The sequence below is a fragment of the Haemaphysalis longicornis genome, unplaced genomic scaffold (genome assembly GCF_048455015.1).
Source record: "Haemaphysalis longicornis isolate Haplotype H1 unplaced genomic scaffold, Haemaphysalis longicornis Haplotype H1 scaffold_13, whole genome shotgun sequence".
In the NCBI taxonomy this organism is placed as follows: Eukaryota; Metazoa; Arthropoda; class Arachnida; order Ixodida; family Ixodidae; genus Haemaphysalis; species Haemaphysalis longicornis.
Genome location: NW_027526233.1, coordinates 84,617,457 through 84,637,262, shown reverse-complemented (window position 1 = coordinate 84,637,262; position 19,806 = coordinate 84,617,457). Strand labels below are relative to the sequence as shown.

Sequence of the window (19,806 nt, the reverse complement as noted above, 5' to 3'; positions counted from 1 at the left end):
TGCACTAGCGTGCCCTCCTACATTTTTGGAATCACTCGCTACCCATTTGGAGGTTTCGAACTAGCGTGAAACGGTATCTCGTCACCCAGCTTTGGTTACCGATTCAGTGCAATGCTCGATATTCATATTCATACCGAGTTAGGCAGCCGTCTAAATTCACTATTAGCGCTGGTCAAGCATGCCCGTTTTTTATGGCAACTAATAAACGGTGCGCTCTCGTACCCGTACGCAGAGGTGTCTTTGGAGGGCAATCAACGCTCGATACAACCACGCCACTGCCGGGGAGCGGCTACAAAAACAAAAGGCAAGAAATCAAGTGGCTCGGCAAGCGAACAACTGGGCCAGCAGACGAGAAGCAAAAAGGAGCGCCAATTTTCCCGTTTGGGATGGAGACGACGCGTCGCGGCAAGGTTACGTCACCGGCGGCGCCGGCGCCGCGTCACGGGTTGTCCCGCGCGCTCCGTCCAATGGGGGCTCGTGGCGGGCGTCACGTGGCCTCGATCGAACCAATGACCAGTACCCGTAGCAGACGGCGCCGCAGTGAGTCGACGCCGCTCCGAATTCCCTTTTCTGTTGTTCCCTTGATCCCCTATCGACTCCTGTCCCCGGGAGTGCAGATGTTCACTCTCGGGACGGTCCGTGGAGCGTGTCTTCTGGGTCGCTGCGTCCCGACGGCAAATCTGCGCGAGGACAGGGCCTAACGCGACGATGCCGCCTGCGTTGAAGACCGGGGTCGTAACCTTCATCCTGGCTGCTTCTCTAACGGTGCTCAAGGCCAAAGGTGAGTGTGTGAGCCAACTCCTGACGGGCGAAGTTGGCGCACGCGATCTGTCGATGCGCAGTTTCGGGTTGGAGAGCGTGAACGCCCTGGCTACCCGCGCTGGGCGGTGTTTCGTTTTCGAAGACTTTGCGCGCAGCCCTCGCTGGAGGCTACGGTGACCATAGGCGTGCGCAGAGTTCTCAATTTGGGGGGGCAAAGTCTTACCGCTGCGCCCCCCCCCCCCCAAAGCAACTCCCGACCTCTTCTCACTGAAGGCCTTGCGGTGCGAACGCAGTGCAAAGAGGGATGGTTATAAAATTTTTATTTCAATGTGATGGAATTGCAACACACACAAAATATTTCTGAGCAGAAATTTTACTTTCATGTGTTACATCGGCAAGGCATGGGGCAAATTTGGCGCCCCCTTCAGATGATTAGGGGGGGCGGCCGCCCCCCCTGCCCCCCCTGTGCGCACGCCTATGACGGTGACATGAAACCAGTGCTTTGTTCTTCTGGTCCCATGCGCTGAGATTAAAGTACATTTTCGTCTTAATAAGGGCGCGTTGTTTTCCGAGCATGAATGCCTGTTCTTCGAGATGATTGGAGCTGGTATTTATATTTTGCCCCAAGAGCCCGAAAATTCTTAATGACTATTATGGTTATTCCAAATCAAATCCAGCTCAGTGACCTTTCGTGAACGTAGCGTATCCGAACCACCTGGTGACTTCAGCCTCGTTAGTAAATTTGAAAAGACAGGATACCAGAAGCTTGAAAAGAGCGCCCAAGCGTGCGGTCACATGATACCGAGCAGTCATGGTATTTGAAAAATCTGCGGATACATTAAACCGTGATTTGGTGCTATCGTAGCTTGTGCTTTTGGGCAAATGTTTCTTTAAAATTGTCGCAGCTTCCACCAGTGGTGCAAGGCTGGAGAACCAGCAGAACTGCGGGCCCCTCTCCCTCCGTCTGAGACCCGGCTGCTGCCCCCCACATTTAATTCTGGACTTGCCGCTGAAAGTTATCCAATTTCAATTTTTTTTCTATGCCCCCCCCCCCTCCCAAACATAAAAAGAATAGCCTGGGGAACAACACCCGCTCCAGCAACGCTATGGCAGGTTTGCAGCCAATCAAAAATATATGAACAGGGGTTCCAACCCAAACATGTGCAGCTTTCCCGCTCAAGGCAGTCCTTTCAACAGCGATTACTCTGCAATTTTTTCAGCGAAATGAAAAGTTGTTTTGCGCAGCTAATACTTGGGGTGAATACTTGCCTTGTGCACAGTTTCAAGTCGCGCACGTTGCGTGACTGGGTTCCTGAGCCATGGAAACTATCCCATAGAAATGCATGGGGAGTTAGATTTGATAGCAAAATTACACAAAACAATAGTCAGAAACCTGACATATTCTTTTAGCGTTTTAATCTTCACGTTCGCTTATAGCGTTATGCCAAATATTATTTTCCTAAAGTGGTTTTGCTAGGTTCCCGAGAGGTTGTAATTTTGAGCGAGAAAGCTGGGTATGCATAATTTTGTAGAAAAAGCCAATTTGTCTTTTCTACAAACATGATTTTCAGGCCCGGATCATTTCGACCGCAGGCTTTCATATCTCTGCCAAAGTGGTACGCGTTAGCCCGCGCTTGAATGCGCGGCCAAGTCCCAAGCCGACGCCCGTGCTAAGAAACCAAGTGCAATGCTGTGCGCCCGCAATGCGATGATAGCTCAGTCGGATAGAGGCCGGCTTCGAAACGCGAAGGACCCAGGTTCGGCTCCGACTACTGGAAGCGTTTTATTTTCTTTCCGATTGGCTGCACATATTATTGTTCCCCGCCGGTGCTACCCATACACCTCGGGCGTTTTGGGTAGCCCAGTGCATGTAGGGCCAGGACCATCACGAGGTCGTAAGGTACTTCGTCACTATCAATCGGTAAAAATCTAATGCCGTGAGCGTCCAGGGGGAAATCTTTTTCGAGGGTCCGCCGAAGCACGTCCCAAGAGTAGAACCCGGCAGTCCAAAAAAAACGTGTTCTACAGTCTCAGGTTTTGTTCTCGGGCAGCAGTCTGCCCCAGCCGGCAAAAACATTCCCTTTTTCCTTCTGCCACGTTTTCAAATCAAGGACGCCCGAGTGAAGTTTAAAGAAAAACGTCTTAACCCATGGGCCAATTGCCATGCGTTTCACACGCTTAAGCACATCCTGTCCCGGCCCTACACGGTACAGCCATCTTGAAGTGATTATTCAAGTGATGGAAGCGATTATTGAAGTGTGGAGGGCTCAGCCTGAGCCTCCAGAGTGGTTGGCTGTGATAGAAACACTGACTAACCTCAAACAATTTTCATCGTTTTTCTGCTGGCAATAGTGATGACTAGCAGTTTTATCGTTGCAGTGTTTTGTTTGATAGTGCTTGTTTTGTACTGAAATATTGCAATAAAGAAACAAATTAGGGTAGCTCAGTGGTTAGGTTGCCGGGTTCACGTCGTAAAGGTCCCAGGTTCGATTCCCGGGACCTCAAAAACCACATTTCTTCCATGAGGCTGCGAGGCCTTTTGATGCGATGAATGCACAAAGCTGGACTGAACAGCCCTGCTGTTACAAGCAAGTTTTTCATAAAACTGCGGAAAATTGCAGTATGTTGAGTATACCTGCATTAGACGGTGCATTTGGAATTTAATCATCTTTCGTTCTCTCTGAGTGTTTTATTCAATTTTTTGGTATTTTCGTTCTGGTTGATATTTTCCTCCATTTACTGGCGTGGGACATTGAATTAGGCGCCACTGAAAACTCGCATGAATGAACGGTTTACGCTCTGGACTGGGAACTATAGGCGCGCCTATAGATTTGATATGGTAAATATGTTAAATGCATAGTTTTTCTTGGGCTACTTTTTTTATTTCGAATTTTTGCCATGCGGCACGTGAATCTTGGGCTACTTAAACCCAGAAATTTTGGTCTGTCTGTATGTCGGTCTGTCTGTCTGTGACTCGATTTAGCCACCCGGCCAAAGCTAAACGTATGCTGCGCAATAGTCTTGTATACTCACAGCCGAATGTGAGCGTCTAAGCCCGAATTATATCTTCATACTTCGCAACTTTATTGAACATGAACAAGACATTACGCAAATATAAGACCGAAAATACACAGGAATATTTATAGTGTTTGTTTATTAAAAAGTTCGTGTAATGATGGTTTTTTGATAGCAAATGATATTATACATCTACTGCAGAAAACTACAACCTGCTGTTGCCCGGGCCTCCTCCTGGCGGCATATGAGAAATGACGCGGCAACAGCAACGAAAGGTTCCACTAGCTACGTTCCACGTTCTGCTTGGAACGCACATAGAGCACAGACACGCGGTTCTATAAACCTTGAAGTTGGCCACCTCGATTCCCGCGCGTCTCGGCCGTACTGTAGCGCTGGCATCGAGGAACCCGGCCTGTAGCAGTGGAACGCGCTAAATTCAAATCGCCTTGAGCAAACCATTAGTGTGTTTACCTGGGGATGAGCGGGACGGAACAGGAACAGCATGAGAGGTGAGCGGGAAAGCAATGGGGCGCATTTCTTGGCAAATGTCTGCAAAGAATATCGTAGTTTGACGACGTTTGCGATGAAAGGAGCAGATACTCGGCCAGTTTTTATTTATGCGTAGCACAAATTCATTGGCCTCTTTATGGGCTGCTAGAGAAGATTATTGCCGCATGTCGCTTCCCAGTCCATCAGGTGCTGCATCAGTTAAAATCGTGAAATTGTAATATTTCCACCAGAATTGTGACGAGTCGAACAATGTTTCCTCCATTTCCGCTTCCGAGCTGGCATTGCAAACAAAAAATTAACATCACACAAAAATAAAAAATATATTTATGGAAAATATACGTTTGGAAAAGAAAACGGGCTCAGCCCTGTGTTACCGTTTTGATCGTACTTAGAAACCTAGGAAACCCGCCGCGGTGGCTCAGTGGCTAAGGCGTTGCGCTGCTGAGCACGAGGTCGCGGGTTCGATTCCCGGCCGCGGCGGCCGCTTTTCTGATGGAGGCGAAAAGCAAAAACGCCTGTGTGAACGAGATTTCGGCGCACGTTAAAGATCCCCAGGTGGTCAAAATTAATCCGGAGCCCTCCACTACGGCGCGCCTCATCGTCTGAGTTGCGTCGGCGCGTTAAACCCCAAAATCAATCAATCAGAAACGTAGGAAGCCATCTCTTCAGGCTTCTTTGCGCCCATAAGCAAGGCTTTATCTGTAATGCGAACTGTTCAAGAAAACTGCGCAGCTCTCAACAACTTCGGAGTGATTATTAACTAAATAATGGGTGGTGCCCGAAAGTATGGAGCGCGAAAGAACGGAGGTTAAGGTTAGATATATATTGCGTTTTTAAGGGCAAAGGTATTTCTTGAGCTGGTTGAACCGAAAACTTTTGGTCTGTCTGCCCCTCGATCCATTCACGCGGCCAAAAGATTAAAAAATCCTGAAAGTATAGTTTATATAGGCAAAAGCTTTCCAGATCACTAAATCTTGTACCGTATGCCCTGCTCACATTGTTGAGAAAGAACAAAATATTAGGCATGTTTTGGAGAACCATCAATACATAACTTTTATTAGGCATTGCTCTTCTTGAAAGGAGATGTACGCCTAATTGATATTTGCGATAGCAAATAACAAAATACGCGTTGAAAGTAGTTGCACCGAAAATACAGGGATGACTCACGCAACAGCGTTCCAAGTTCAACAGCAACAAAAGGTTCAATAGGTGGTGGCGAGCAGTGCAACACGGGAAATTTGACTTCACGAAGGAAGGAATAAAGGTAAAGGAAAGGCAGGAATGTCAACCAGGCTGTGGCCTAGTTTTCTATCCTACACGTGAGGAAGGGGAACGATGGGAAAAAAGATGAAAACAGTAAAAGAAGGGGACGGTAAGGACAGAGCGTAAAGAGGTTTGACCAGCGTTACGATACTATAGTTGATAGAGTTCATTGACTTCACAGAGAGTAGTCTTTTGTGCTACAGGCTTCTGTGCAAGTTCGTTGTTCTTTGGAAGAACAGGAGCGCTTTTGTCGCCTCGTGCGTAGATGACGGTGAAGGCCAGTGGCGCAGGATTTTCTCCTCAGAGAAAGGCCGCCAAGAATCGAGCTTCCGTAAAGTTGAGGAGTTGCCTTCTGGCCGATGAAAAACGCGGACATTCGCATAGAAGATACAGTATAGTCTCCTGTTTATCACAGACTTTACATGCCTCGCGGTCTGCCATTCCAATCAAATAGGAGTACGCATTTGTGAAGGCGACTCCAAGCCAGAGACAGCAAAAATCGGTTGCACCAGTCCGTGGGAGGCCTAATAGAAGAGGATGAAACCTCTGCGTATTTACTGCGAGCGGGAAAAGGCTGGGGGGGGGGGGGTGGAGGGCGTGACAGGTTTTTGGGCGAAAACCCAGATGCATTTACCAGGCTAGGGCAGCAGAAGACTGTCATCTTTCGTCGACATCTGCAGCGAAGTGATTAGATACGTAGAAACTTTTTTAACAGAGGATAGTCTTTCTTTGGCTTCGTAGACAAGAAAGTTTTAGTCTCTCCGTTATTCTCTCGCTCTATTTAGCCGCCCGGCAAAACTGTACGCATACCTGAACACGATGGCCGGTATCAGCAGCACCGTTCCGAACTGCCAAAACTACATACGGCTGATACAGCTTTACATTGTTTAGCGCAGAGAACATTTCCGGTACACTGCAGGCAAATCTTTAGTGCACTAACGGGAGCGCTGGGGTTCTTTTTATTAACAGTACATGTTGGATTAGTCCACGTGGCCGAAAATGAAAAGAGTGCCTAAAAAACGTGTAAAGCATGTGCGAGACAAAAGTAGGCTACAAAACACGAGCCCGTGCAGCTTAAAGCAGTACAAACAAAACCAAAAGTTAAATAAAGAGGACTTGCGCTCTCCTTACAGATGGCGCGCGAGCAGTGTACAGCATGAAAATTGAATTGAATTGAACAAACTGACAGAAAAACTGGCAAACCTGTATACGCAATGCCCAATGACCGCAATGGTACCGGAATCTTGGAAGAACGCGAACATCATCCTAATCCATAAGAAAGGCGACATGAAGGACTTGAAAAATTACAGGCCGATCAGCTTACTGTCAGTCGTCTACAAGGTATTTACCAAGGTAATCGCTAACCGAATCTCTGCAACCTTAGATTTCAGTCAACCTAAAGAACAAGCAGGGTTCCGTAAAGGTTATTCAACAATGGACCATATTCACACGATCAATCAGGTGATAGAGAAGTGCGCTGAGTATACTGAACCCCTATATTTAGCCTTCATAGATTATGAGAAAGCATTTGACTCGGTCGAAACCCCAGCAGTCATTCAGGCATTACGGAACCAGGGGGTAGATGAGCATTATGTAAGAATACTAGAGGATATCTACAATAGGTCTACAGCTACCATCATCCTCCATAGGGAGAGCAGTAAAATACCTATAAGGAAGGGTGTCAGACAAGGAGACACAATCTCTCCAATGTTATTCACAGCATGCTTACAAGAAGTATTCAGAACGTTGGATTGGGAACAGGTGGGAGTAAGGGTTAATGGAGAATACCTCAGTAACCTCAGATTTGCTGATGACGTTGCCTTGCTAAGTAACTCGGGGGACGAATTGCAAAGCATGCTTTCCGCACTGGGCGAAGAGAGTAGAACCGTGGGCCTGAAAATTAATATGGAGAAAACTAAAGTAATGATAAATAACCTCGGGACAGCACAGCAGTTTGAGATAGGTGGCGAGGCAGTGGAAGTGGTAAGCGAATATATCTACTTAGGCCAAGTTGTGACCCCAGATCCCAACCATGAGGCAGAGATAATTAGAAGGATCAGAATGGGGTGGGGTGCATACGGCAGACATTCTCAGATAATGAATAGCAGCCTACCATTGTCGCTGAAGAAGAAAGTGTATGACAGCTGCATCTTACCAGTACTCACCTACGGGGCAGAAACCTGGAGGCTCACTAAGAGGGTTCAACTTAAATTGAGAACGACTCAGCGGGCAATGGAGCGGAAAATGATAGGTGTAACATTAAGGGACAAGAAGGGAGCGGAGTGGGTCAGGGAGCAAACTGGTGTTAAAGACATATTAGTAGAAATTAAGAAGAAGAAATGGACGTGGGCAGGGCATGTAATGCGAAGGCAAGATAACCGCTGGTCATTAAGGGTAACAGAGTGGATCCCTAGAGAAGGCAAGCGTTGCAGGGGGCGGAGAAAGTTAGATGGGCAGATGAGATCAAGAAGTTTGCGGGGATAAAATGGTCACAGTTGGCACAGGACCGAGGTAATTGGAGAATAATGGGAGAGGCCTTTGCCCTGCAGTGGGCGTAGATAGGCTGGTGATGATGATGATGATGAACAAACTGACATTGCAGTTGTCATAGGAGGAGCCAGATGAGAGTGAAAAAAAATAAGGGGTGCAGGTGAGAGAGAGTGTTACTAGGACCGGAGTGAGTGTTACGGGCACGGGAGGCCTAACATTATCATACTGAGGCGACATCAGCAAAATAAGCAGATATGCGGACACGATTTTTTGTGGGTTATTGGTCCTCCTTTGCTGGAAATTGAATTGGAAACATTTTCAACTGCCTATTTTTGGCGCATTATAAAATTGAATTCTCTATGTACATAAACCTGGCTAACGTAGTAGCTTGGGCTAGTTAGTGTAGCATGATGGAAAAAATAAGACAGCGCAAACGACAGGGACGACAGAAAAGGAAACAGCGCCGGGTTAAGGTGTTGTCCCCTTTGTAACACGAAAGTGTTTTATTCCCGGATTCTAGAAGATTTCGCTGCCGTCATATCCGCCAGGGACGTGACGCGAGCACAACGAAGAAAGCGGCCTGTGAAGGGTACACCCCTGCACACAGGGTCTCTTTGCCGGGAAGCACCCTTTAGTACTAAACAGTACGCTATAATTAGGGTTGTTCGTTTTCGGGTTTCACATTTTAACAGGGAAGTGTTTTATGCCGCGATATCGTAAGATTTCACTGACGTCATATCCGTCACGGAAATGACGCCATTACACGTTTTCCGAGGCGACCCGCCAGCAGGACGTCAGTCGCCAAGCACACCCACAAAACATCCGCCGAACGCACACCACGCTCAGCTACGGATTTCACTCCGCATTTCACTTTCGTGTTTTACTGATTTCTATGACAAGGAATCAACCAGAGTTTTCTTTTTGTCGTCCTTGTCATTCTCACTTTTTTGTTTGCTTCAAATAAATCCAGTCCACTTTTAGCGATTGCGAACATTCCTTGTGTATAGCGATGCGTCCCCAAATTTTCCCTCACATGCGTCAGCGTTTCACGTTGTGCCTCGCACCAGACGTGAGTTGCCATATACAGCGTGGGACGTGAAGAAATTTGATGTCTGATTTGGCGATGCATACCACGATCCACATGCCATATCCACATATGCCACATATCCACATATGCCATATCCACAGGCCGTATCCACGATCCACATATTAGATTTGCTAAATGAATTCTTTAGTTCGCTAGAATTTTCTCATGCGAAAGGGGCCCTAAAATGAGGAAACTGTTAAATCTGGCTATTACGAAATCGCCTTATTTAAAATTTCGATCTACTCATCCCCAGTTCAGTACATAGTGAGGAAATAATACCCGTTTTAAAAGAAACATCGCTTGTAAACAAACAGATTGCCTGTCTCGATGGTTTTACTATTAGTTTTTATTTCTGGAACTCATTGCGACTATTATCATGTGGACCACCGAAACACATAAACGTCCGCAAGGGGTCAAGGAGTTTTGAAAGGAGATGCTATGATTGCGCGATATGTGCTTGGGGCTTTATTGTTCCTAATTTTTATAAATGGCGTTTTTACTGGACTGTCAGTTGCTGTCAAACTGTACGCCGACAATTCTATATTGTACAACAAGATAGTATGTTCTGAGAATCAAGCTAGGTTAATAATGACTTCGAAATAGTTGTGGATTCGCGCAGGCAGTGTAATGTGGACCACCGAAACACATAAACGTCCGCAAGGGGTCAAGCAGTTTTGAAAGTAGATGCTATGATTGCGCAATATGTGCTTGGGGCCTTATTGTTCCTAATTTTTATAAATGGCGTTGTTACTGGTCTGTCAGTTGCTGTCAAACTGTACGCCGACAATTCTATATTGTACAACAAAATAGTATGTTCTGACAATCAAGCTAGGTTAATAATGACTTCGAAATAGTTGTGGATTGGCGCAGGTAGTGTAACATAAGCATTAATTTTTACAAAACTGTTGTCATGAAAATATCACACAAGAAAGCTCGTCTTTCACACATGTATACTGCTGGTGACATGAGCCTGGCACAAGTGAACCAAAATAAGTGCCTTGGCTTGTGTATTTCTAATGATTTTAACTGGACTAAGCATATCGACACTGCCTCGGCGAATGCTCTTCGAAAATTCTTCTTTTTAATTGTAAAAAAAGTTACAGCGCGAAATAAAACACGGACACCGAAAGACGACAGGACGAGCGCTGCGTGTTTCTGTGTCCGTGTTTTATTTCGCGATGTAGCATCTTTTACAATGAGCTACCAACTCGCCCAACAGTACACTTTGTTAATCTTCTTTTTAAGACGTGCTATATTGTTTTCAACCCCCTCCGTATGCCTCCTAAATTACAACACAATTATTCGTCCTATGTTAGAGTACGCGGTAATTATTTGGGATCCATACATTCAAACCAATATTAAAAATTACGCTCATGTTCCCGCGAGGGAACCCTGATGTGATGCGACCTATCAGGGGGGAGCGTTTGGACTGACGCTGGTATTGGATTGCGTCAGTCCATTCGCTGAAGGGACTGTCGCTTCCATCACGTCTTCATCAGAAGACCTTGCACGGAGGTATCGTGAAGCAAAGTGAAGTCAAGTGCGAGATCGAGCGCTGGACTGATCCGGCGCCGTGGGCTCCCCCGCTTATATTCCCACTTTTTAAAGGAGACGAGCCGGGGGGGGGGGAAGTCGCGCGCATGCGCACACATGCGCGCACGTACCCAGAACAGCGAAGCGCACACGCGCAGCTGTTGTTATGATAATGAGACGGAGTGAGAGTGCGCACACATGCGCGCACCCAGAGCAGCGAAGCGCACACGCGCAACTGTTGTTATGATAATGAGACGGAGTGAGAGTGTTGCGCACAGCTGTCGGAGAGAAGAACGGAGGAGAGTTGCGCATGTGCAGTGAGCGTGCGCACAACGCCGCGAAAACGACGCTGGTGGGACATACCCGCGAGCAAGAGATGCGGGGCATCTAAAATCTAGAAAACCTTCAAAATAATTCAGTGGGGTTTATATACAATTCTTACGGGCGGAAATCGATAACTTCACTTCTCCATTAAGAGGAACCTGCCAACAGCATCTGAAAAGAATAGAATTCTGCGTCTTATTTCTCTATCAAACTGTTACTGGAAAGTATGCTATTGACACCTCCAACATCCTTAACTTCTCAACTAGTTACGATACCAGACGCCGACACGCATTAAGAATAAAACCGCTCCATCCACGCAACAAGTGCTTCAAATATCCATACTTCACATGGACCGTTGTCGGTTGGAATAACCTCTCTAACGATGCGGTCGACGAAAAATCACTTGATTTCGAGTCGCACCTGCTCAGATGATGCATCTTTGTCTGTTTCTTTTAACATTTTCTGTAGGTTTGTGTGTGTATTCCGCCAAAGGTGACTCATGTAAATTATGTTTCTCTCACCCTGCTAAGATCTTGAACAAAGTTCGCAGAATTCGTTAATAAATAAAATAATAAATAACCAAATAAATAAATAAATAAATAGATAAATAAATAAATAAATAAATAAATAAATAAAAATCGATGCGCGTGTACACGTCTTTTTTTATTTTTTGCACCCAATATTGAGTTCGCTGTCCAAACAGTTGTACAGCGGCGCATTTTTTAAATTCTTGCGCTATCGCGGCGAGTCGAAAACTGCTCGAGATGGACATAATCAGCCGCGTCTGGTGACGTGCATAGCATGTATAAAGGTTTTTGTCCAAGCATTGTGGGTTGGCCATTTCTTTTGCGGACACACCAAGAATACCTGCGTCGTTTGCTATAGTCGGGTACACGTTCAAAACGGCTACGGAAGCTGCCGCTTTGCCTTATCACTGCAGCCGGATGTTACTCCGAGCGGCGCAAGTATTGCGTTACTGAAATTTTTTAAAGCGTTGAACGAGCCGTTTTCCTGCGTTTCTTGGTCTTAATACTACCGCAGCGACGAGAAACAAGCTATGCGAGAAAAGACAGACAATATCATGCATTCATAGCACCTTCTTTCAAAACGCGCGCGCCCTTTGACATGCGGGTCGATTGCGTAGGCGGAGTCATACCGTACATAAGCTAATGTCCTTCTTAACTTGCTCCCGACTATAGATCGTACCTCGAACATCTACTTTGTAAATGGCAATGCCGGGTGGAGATCGATGCACACTTCGGAATAACTTTAAGCGAAGCCTATATTGCTCTAGGCGGAAAGCTGCAGGAAACGCCTGGTAGCATCCCTCTGACCTTCAAGCTGAGCCAAGGTCAAGCTGTCGCCTCATGCGGTTTTAAGGCGCGAACTGAAGCGCCACCGCGACCACGCTTCAGTCACCAACCGACCGCTCAACCATGAAAAACTCTATTGCGTGTCGGGCACGATAAATACATACAACCGTAGCCAAGCTATTTCTTTGTGATGCCCGCCGTCAACGCTTCAGAGAAGTAAAATTTTCTTATACCTGTCACCTGAACTCTGCGTGACTTCCATGTTGTAGGCTAGAACGATTAGCTGGTAATCCATCTTCATAGGGCGGAAGGGCTCCTCCTAATTTTTACGCAGTATTCGAGCACCCCAGGGCACCAGTAGAGTAAGAGTGCAGTCGAAAAAGAAGGGTGCTGAGATGGTGCCGAGAGGGCAGGCTGTGATTTACATCTTCCGCCTGCACTACACGGTGGCGTATACCTTGGGGACATTGATTGTGTTCTTGGTTCCACGAAAGCAGAAGTGGAAGAGGTGTTGCAGTGTTACACGCATCCAAAAAAAAGTAAGTAAAAAAAATCTTTATAGAAAAGCTAAGTTTTTTTTTCCACGTGCTCTACAAGTGGAGATGGAAGTAGAGGGAAAGAGACCCAAGGGAGAAGCTGGTCGAACGGGTTGGACATTCTGTGTTAAGTTGAGCGCATCACCAAACAAAACGCCCCAGACATGGCATGAATGACGGCAATTACGTCCAAAAAGTAAGCAAGCAAGTCACAAAACCATTACCTGGTCTCCGCTCCAGCTTTACAGGAATCGTTATTTCATTCCGTATGAGACATTGCAATAAAATGCGCTGTTTCACCTTCGCATGCAGTTTTTCCAGCAAGACAGAGAGCTATGGTGAGTGCGTAAGAAGAAGGTGTTTGCGAAGGCTTTGTTAAAGAAATTCAGCGAAGCATAGTTTTCACCTGTACAGCCACTCTGAATTTTTTTTATTTTATTTGTTTATTTATTTTACCCTCAGTGCCAGAGGCCTTCCATAAGAGAGTGGTTACAAGTAAAAAAAAATACAGAATACAAATGCGGTGTAATTGTTAATAAGAAATATACATGACGTTGCTCCTAATTATAGAACATTTGCTACGCATGCGCGAAAACGAATGGTTATCGGCAATTGTAACAATTTCTACGGGAAGGTGGTTCCTTTCCAGAGATTTAAGCAAAAAAAAAAGTCTGATAAAACGCCTTCGTGTTGCTCAGCTAAAAACCCACTTCGATGCGAGAAAAAAAGTACAGCAGCCGGGGATTAGTTCATGGCGAAGATCAACATGGTGATAAAGCTTACGGAACAAAGTTAAGCGAGAAATTTTTCGGCAAGATGATAAGGATGGAAGCCCAATGTTTGATTTCAAGGCACTCATACTTGCACCTCGGTTATAATTAGATAGTAAAAAACGAGCGGACTTATTCTGCATCAGTTCAAGTGCATTAATTAGACCAGCGTGGTCAGGGTCCCGAACGCTCGTAGCGTATACCAATTTCGGTCGAATTAGTGTTTTGAACAGCAGTAATTTAAGCTCTGGCGGTCCGTAATCAAGTTTTGTCGTAAGTAACCTAACACGCGGTTTGCGCTGTTCATTATATTTTGAATATGAAGGGACTAGTTCAGGTAAGGTCAGATTACTTGTCATGTGGGCACCTAAATACTTACACGACTCTACAGCTTCTAACGGAGCGTCGTTTAGATAGTAACAAAATGTAGTGGTATCAGTGCCGGACGGCACAAGGGGGTTGGGGGTGGTGGGTGGGGGGGCTAATTTAGAGCATGTTGTCAGTATTGTGGGAAAACGCATAGTTCCGCTTCGAAAGGCACCGTAGTCGGTACTGTTGCCCCGTGGTTAAATTTTTTGCAGCCACTTATAAATCTTACACTGGAAAAAATACGTTCTTTCCGTGGCGTACTAGTGTTACTGACGTGAAGCCTTCTCCGCTTGCCTTTTTTCCGAAAGATCGCAGTGCCCGTGAGTCCTTTGAAACGTCAATTGAAATTCCAGCGTCGTATATAGGCAGCGTGGTGCACTTCCGGAATATCCTGTACCGCGAAAAATTAGCGCCGAATGGTTTTTACACTCCGGAGGACTGCTTTGGAATGCGCAAGGATTACCTGCACTGATCTTGTTTTGCAGGAGCACATACCAAAACGTTTTGCGATTCCAAAGAACCGATCGATGAACCTCCTTCACAAAGCAAACCATGGAAGTGTGGTCGTTTTAACTTTCCGGCAGCCCTACTTTGAGGCAAAGCAGACCCGTCCGTATACAGTTGTGTGCAGTAGTCGAGTACACACTGCTGGTGTGGTTGAAGGTGTCGAAGTTGGGGCATGGGCTTCTTGGGATCTATTTATAGAATACGCTATTTGATGCAGGAGGACCGGGAGATCCTAGGAAATAATTCAAACCCTCCGTATAGCAACGACCATGGCAGAAACGCGAAGCTTTATTAGCTGCGATTGCAATGCCGAGGTTGCAAAGTCAACGCTAGAATGAATGCAGTGGAGGGATTGATCAGAGAAGTACCTAATTGTTAAGTTGAATGAAGGCACGTACTTAAGAGATTACCTGCATTGAATTGAGTTGAAGTTAATTTTGATCCGAATTGAAGTTTATATTCTGGATACAGAAAAACGGAGGGAAGGCAAAAGGCGGCTAGCCTGACCGAGGCATTCCCTCCGAACACAGTTGACGTGCAGGTACATTTTAGTGCAAACAAAACAAAACATGGCAAATAATTCGCAAAGCAGAACATATCAAGAACATTTTAAGTGCGAATGCACTTCTTAAGCGACCCTGAACCTGCGTCCACCGGCGATGTCCGCATAGCATACCCACGTGGGGGATTGGCCAGGAATCTCCTCGTCTTCCTTGGCAACGGGGGGAGATGGGCGCGCGCTGCCTGGCCGCTGACATGGCACATACCCACGTGGGGGATTGGCCAGGAATCGGGCGTGAGAAGGGCTAATGCACCCGCTTAAAGGAGTACCGACACGAAATTTCATAGCTGAGATCCGCTCTAGCAATCAAGTACAACGACAACACAAATAGGTGTCTGTGAATAAATGCGTCTTTCTTTCTTTGTAGTTGTGTGTGTGTGTGTGATCTCTCTTTCGCGAACATTACCGAACCGCGCAAATTCAACTCGTGCATTCGCTTTTTCACATTCTTCCCCTCGGGGAAATGCGGGGAATTGTTATTTCCAAGGAAATTGATCTACTTACACACAAACTCTTATCCGGAAGTGCTCGGAAGTTGAAGTAGTAGTGACCATCGTAAGGTAAGATCTCGAATTAGGCTATATTTGAACAGGACTTCAGCAAACTAGTAGGAAAAAAGCTGATTAATGAGCTAACAGTAAGACGTAAAGTAGAAGAATTCAGGATCGCGCTGCAGAACCGAAATTCAGCTCTTACCGAGGAACCAGAGCTTACGACACAGGAAGCCAGCGACAACCTAACACGCATTATCACGGAGTGTGCAGTAGAAGTCGGGGGCACGATGACTAGACAGGATACTGGTAAACTTTTGCAGGAGACGAAAGATCTATTTAGGAAACGCCAAACCAAGACAATCTCCACCCCAGCTGACAGAATACAACTAGCGGAGCTTTTGAAGTTAATCAATAAGCGTAAGACAGCTTACATACGGAAGTATAATATGGGGAGGATCGAATACGCTGTAAAGAACGGAGGTAGCCTGAAAGCAGCGAAGAGGCGTCTTGGCCTGGGGCAAAATCAGATCTATGTACTTAAAGACAAGCAAGGCAATCTCATTACAAATAGGGATCAAATAGTCAGAGTAGCCCAGGAGTTCTACAGGGATCTTTCCATTAGCCTGGACATCAACGATAATGCCGAAAGAGAAAGTAGTTCAAAACAGATAGACATCCCACCAGTAGCGACGGAAGAATTAAAGAAGAATTTGAAAGAAATGAAAGGGGGCAAATCACCTGGTGAGGATCAGATAACACCAGACGTCTTGAACGATGGCGGAGAAATTGCACTTGAAAAACTGGCAAACCTGTATACGCAATACCTAATGACCGCAAGTGTATCGGACTCTTGCAATAACGCGAACATCATCCTAATCCATAAGAAAGGAGACATGAAGGAATTGAAAAATGGCAGGCCGATCAGCTTATTGTCAGTCGTCTACAAGGTACTCACCAAGGTAATCGCTAACAGAATTTCTGCAACCTTAGATTTTAGTCAACCTAAAGACCAAGCTGGGTACCGTAAAGGCTATTCAACAATGGACCAAATTCAGACGATCAATCAAGTGATAGAGAAGTGTGCTGAGTATACTGAACCCCTATATATATAGCCTTCATAGATTATGCGAAAGCATTTGACTGGCTCGAGACCTCAGCAGTCATTCAGACATTGCGGAACCAGGGGGCAGATGAGCATTATGTAAGAATACTAGAGCCTATCTGGGTCCACAACTACCATCATCCTCCATAAGGGGCGCTGTAAAATACCTTTAAGGGCGTCAAACAAGGAGACACAATCTACCCCATGTTATTCACAGCATGTTTACAAGCAGTATTTAGAATGTTGGATTGGGAACAGGTGGGAGTAAGGGTTATTAGAGAATACGTCAGTAACCTCAGATTTGCTGATGACGCTGCCTTGCTAAGTAACTCGGGGGAAGAATTGCAAAGCATGCTTTCCGCACTGGACAAACAGAATAGAACCATGAGCCTGAAATTTAGTATGCAGAAAACAAAAGCAATTATCCATAACCTCGGGACAGCCCAGCGGTTTGAGATAGGTGGCGAGGCAGTGGAAGTGGTAAGCGAATATATCTACTTCGGCCAAGTTGTGACCCCGGATCCCGACCATGAAGCGGATATAGTTAGAAGGATAAGAATGGGCTGGAGTGCGTACGACAGACATTCTCAGATAATGAATGGCAGCCTACCATTGTCCCTGAAGAAGAAAGTGTATGACAGCTGCATCTTACCGGTACTCACCTACGGGGTACAAACTTGGAGACGCACTAAGAGGGTTTACGTTACTTTGAGAATGACTCAGCGGGCACTGGAGCGGTATATGATAGGTGTAACATTAAGGGACAAAAAGTGAGCGGAATGGGTCAGGGAACAAATGCGTGTTTAGGACATATTAGTCGAAATTAGATGAAAAAATGGGCGTGGGCATTGGATGTAATGCGAAGGCAAGGTAACCGTTAGTGATTAAAGGTAACAGAGTGGATCCCTAGAGAAGGCAAGCGTTGCAAGGGGCGGCAGAAAGTTAGATGGGCAGGTGAGATCAAGAAGTTTGGGGGGCTAAATTGGTCGCAGTTAGCACAGGACCGAGGTAATTGGAGATTAATTGGAGAGGCCTGGGCCCTGAAGTGGGCGTAGATAGGCTGGTGATGACAGTCTTACAAAGACAAAAAAAGACACCGCTGTGTATTGAAAATAAATGCACATATAACAACGTCATCTTATTTATTACATTATTACGATTAGCACAAAATACCAATGGCAGCCAAAATTACAGTTGTACTTGCGGAGAAAGGAACTAGTCGGCCCATATTAAGTAAATACAAGGCACAGAAACAAATTAGGTACACTGATTAGGTACAGTTTCTATTAGGTACAGTTTCTATTATTATAGTTTTAAATGTGTTATTCGATATCTTTTTACTAAAATCTACTAGCATCCCCACCACATTTAACAGAAAGGGAATTTTTATTCTAAATGTGGCCCGCCGTAATTGGTTCTTGTCTTTGGCAGCTTAAGCTGTTGCCGGCGAAAACTCTATAAAGATGTTTCAGGTACGTTATCAGTGATGTAGAGCGGTTTTCATTATTTACGCGTTCCCACTTGCATCGACGACTTTATACTCGCACACATAACTTTGTGATCGTTGTCGTAGGCAAATAAAGCGGAGAGTTGGGCGAGTTGGTTACTGACTAATGAACTCATACTGCTAGCGAACATTAACACTGGACGAAAAAGGAAAGACGTTTCGTCTTTTCTTTCTTCGTCCTGTGTTAAATTTCGCCAGAAGTATGACTTCTTTTGTCGTAAGCATTCAGGGGTTCTGCCACCATGACACGACACAGCTTCTTCGCAAATGTCAGACCTATGCAAAAAACTGACCGCGTATCTACTCCTTCCGTTGCAAATGTCGTCAAAAGACGATAGTCTTTGTAGAAATTTCACAAGTAAATTCCCTCCTTTGCTTTCCCGCTCACCTCTCATGCTGTTCCTGTACCGTCGCGCTCATTCCAAGATAAACACACTAAAGGTTTCCGCAAGGCGATTTGAATTTACCGCGTTCCACTGTTACAGTCCGGGTTCCTCGATGCCAGCGCTGCAGTGCGGCGGAGACGCGCGTCAATCGATGCGGCCAACTAGAAGGTTTATAGAGCCGCGTGGCCGTGCTCCACGTGCGTTCCAAGCAGGACGTGGAACCTAGCTAGTGGAACCTTTCGTTGCTGTTGCCGTGTGATTTTTAATATGCCGCCAGGAGGCGGCGGTATGTGCAGTAGATGCAGAATATCATTTGCTATCGAAAAACCAAGCATTCATGAATTTTTTAATATAGGAACACTGTAAATAACCATTGTGTACTGATTTCCTGTCTTATATTTGCGTAATGTTTTGTTCTTGTTCAACAAAGTTGACAAGTATGAACATATAAACCGGGCTTAGGCGTTTACATGTGGCTGTGAGTATACACGACTATTGCTGAATATCAATTTTACTTTGGCCGGGTGGCTGAATCGAGTCACGGAGAGACAGACAGACATACAGAGAGACAGACATACAGACACACCAAACGTTCCGGGTTGAAGTAGCCCAAGAAAGACTAGCGTCTTTAAAAAAACGGTTCTGGGTCGTTGGTGTCCTTAACGCCTTCATCTTGAGCGTTCCGTGTCGACCACGTTGGAATGGCACGAACGGACAAACGTCGGTACATAACGCGAGGGACCCAGCTTTGATTCCGACCACGGAAGCGTTTACTTTTTTTGTTCTTGAGGCACTTGTTAAAGTCTGCGTTTTTGAGGTGTATTTTGTCGAGCGACGGACGCCCTCAACGAGGAGGAGGAGGAATAAGTGTTTATTTGAGGCATTTCAAGCTTCGCTTTAAGATCAGGCGGAATGCTTCGTGTTGCTTATAAAAACAGATATGCGTTTCAGGGCAAGTACAACGGCTGAGTGACGATGGGTTCGTGTGATGTGACAAATGCAGGAAAGTATATGGGCCGTTCCGTTTAAAACTTCGCTAGCTATTGACCCAGTAAGCCTGCCCTGTTCATTAAGAAGCGGCTCGTTCACCGGCGAAGCACGAGACATTCGGTTCGATACCCGATCAAGCTATTTCCTGATAGATGAGGTGCACAGACCGAAAGACCTCTCTGAACGAGATTCGAGCAGGCGCTCTTGAAGCGAAGTTTCTCTAAATTAATTTTGGTGCTCCATTGTGACCCGCCGTACAGAGGCTATGTTCTTTTTTTTCTCTAAA

The 19,806-nt window shown here is 45.8% G+C and overlaps 1 protein-coding gene across 1 annotated transcript in view; it reads left to right on the top strand.

The window, feature by feature from the left end:
* Window positions 1–542: 542 nt before the first annotated feature.
* Window positions 543–19,806, top strand: part of LOC144164367 (uncharacterized) — a 97,163-nt gene continuing 77,899 nt past the window's right edge. The window contains exon 1 of the mRNA XM_077694876.1: window positions 543–781. Within this exon, the coding sequence (XP_077551002.1) occupies window positions 709–781 (73 nt within the window). The 5' untranslated portion in view covers window positions 543–708. The remainder of the gene's footprint in view (window positions 782–19,806) is intronic.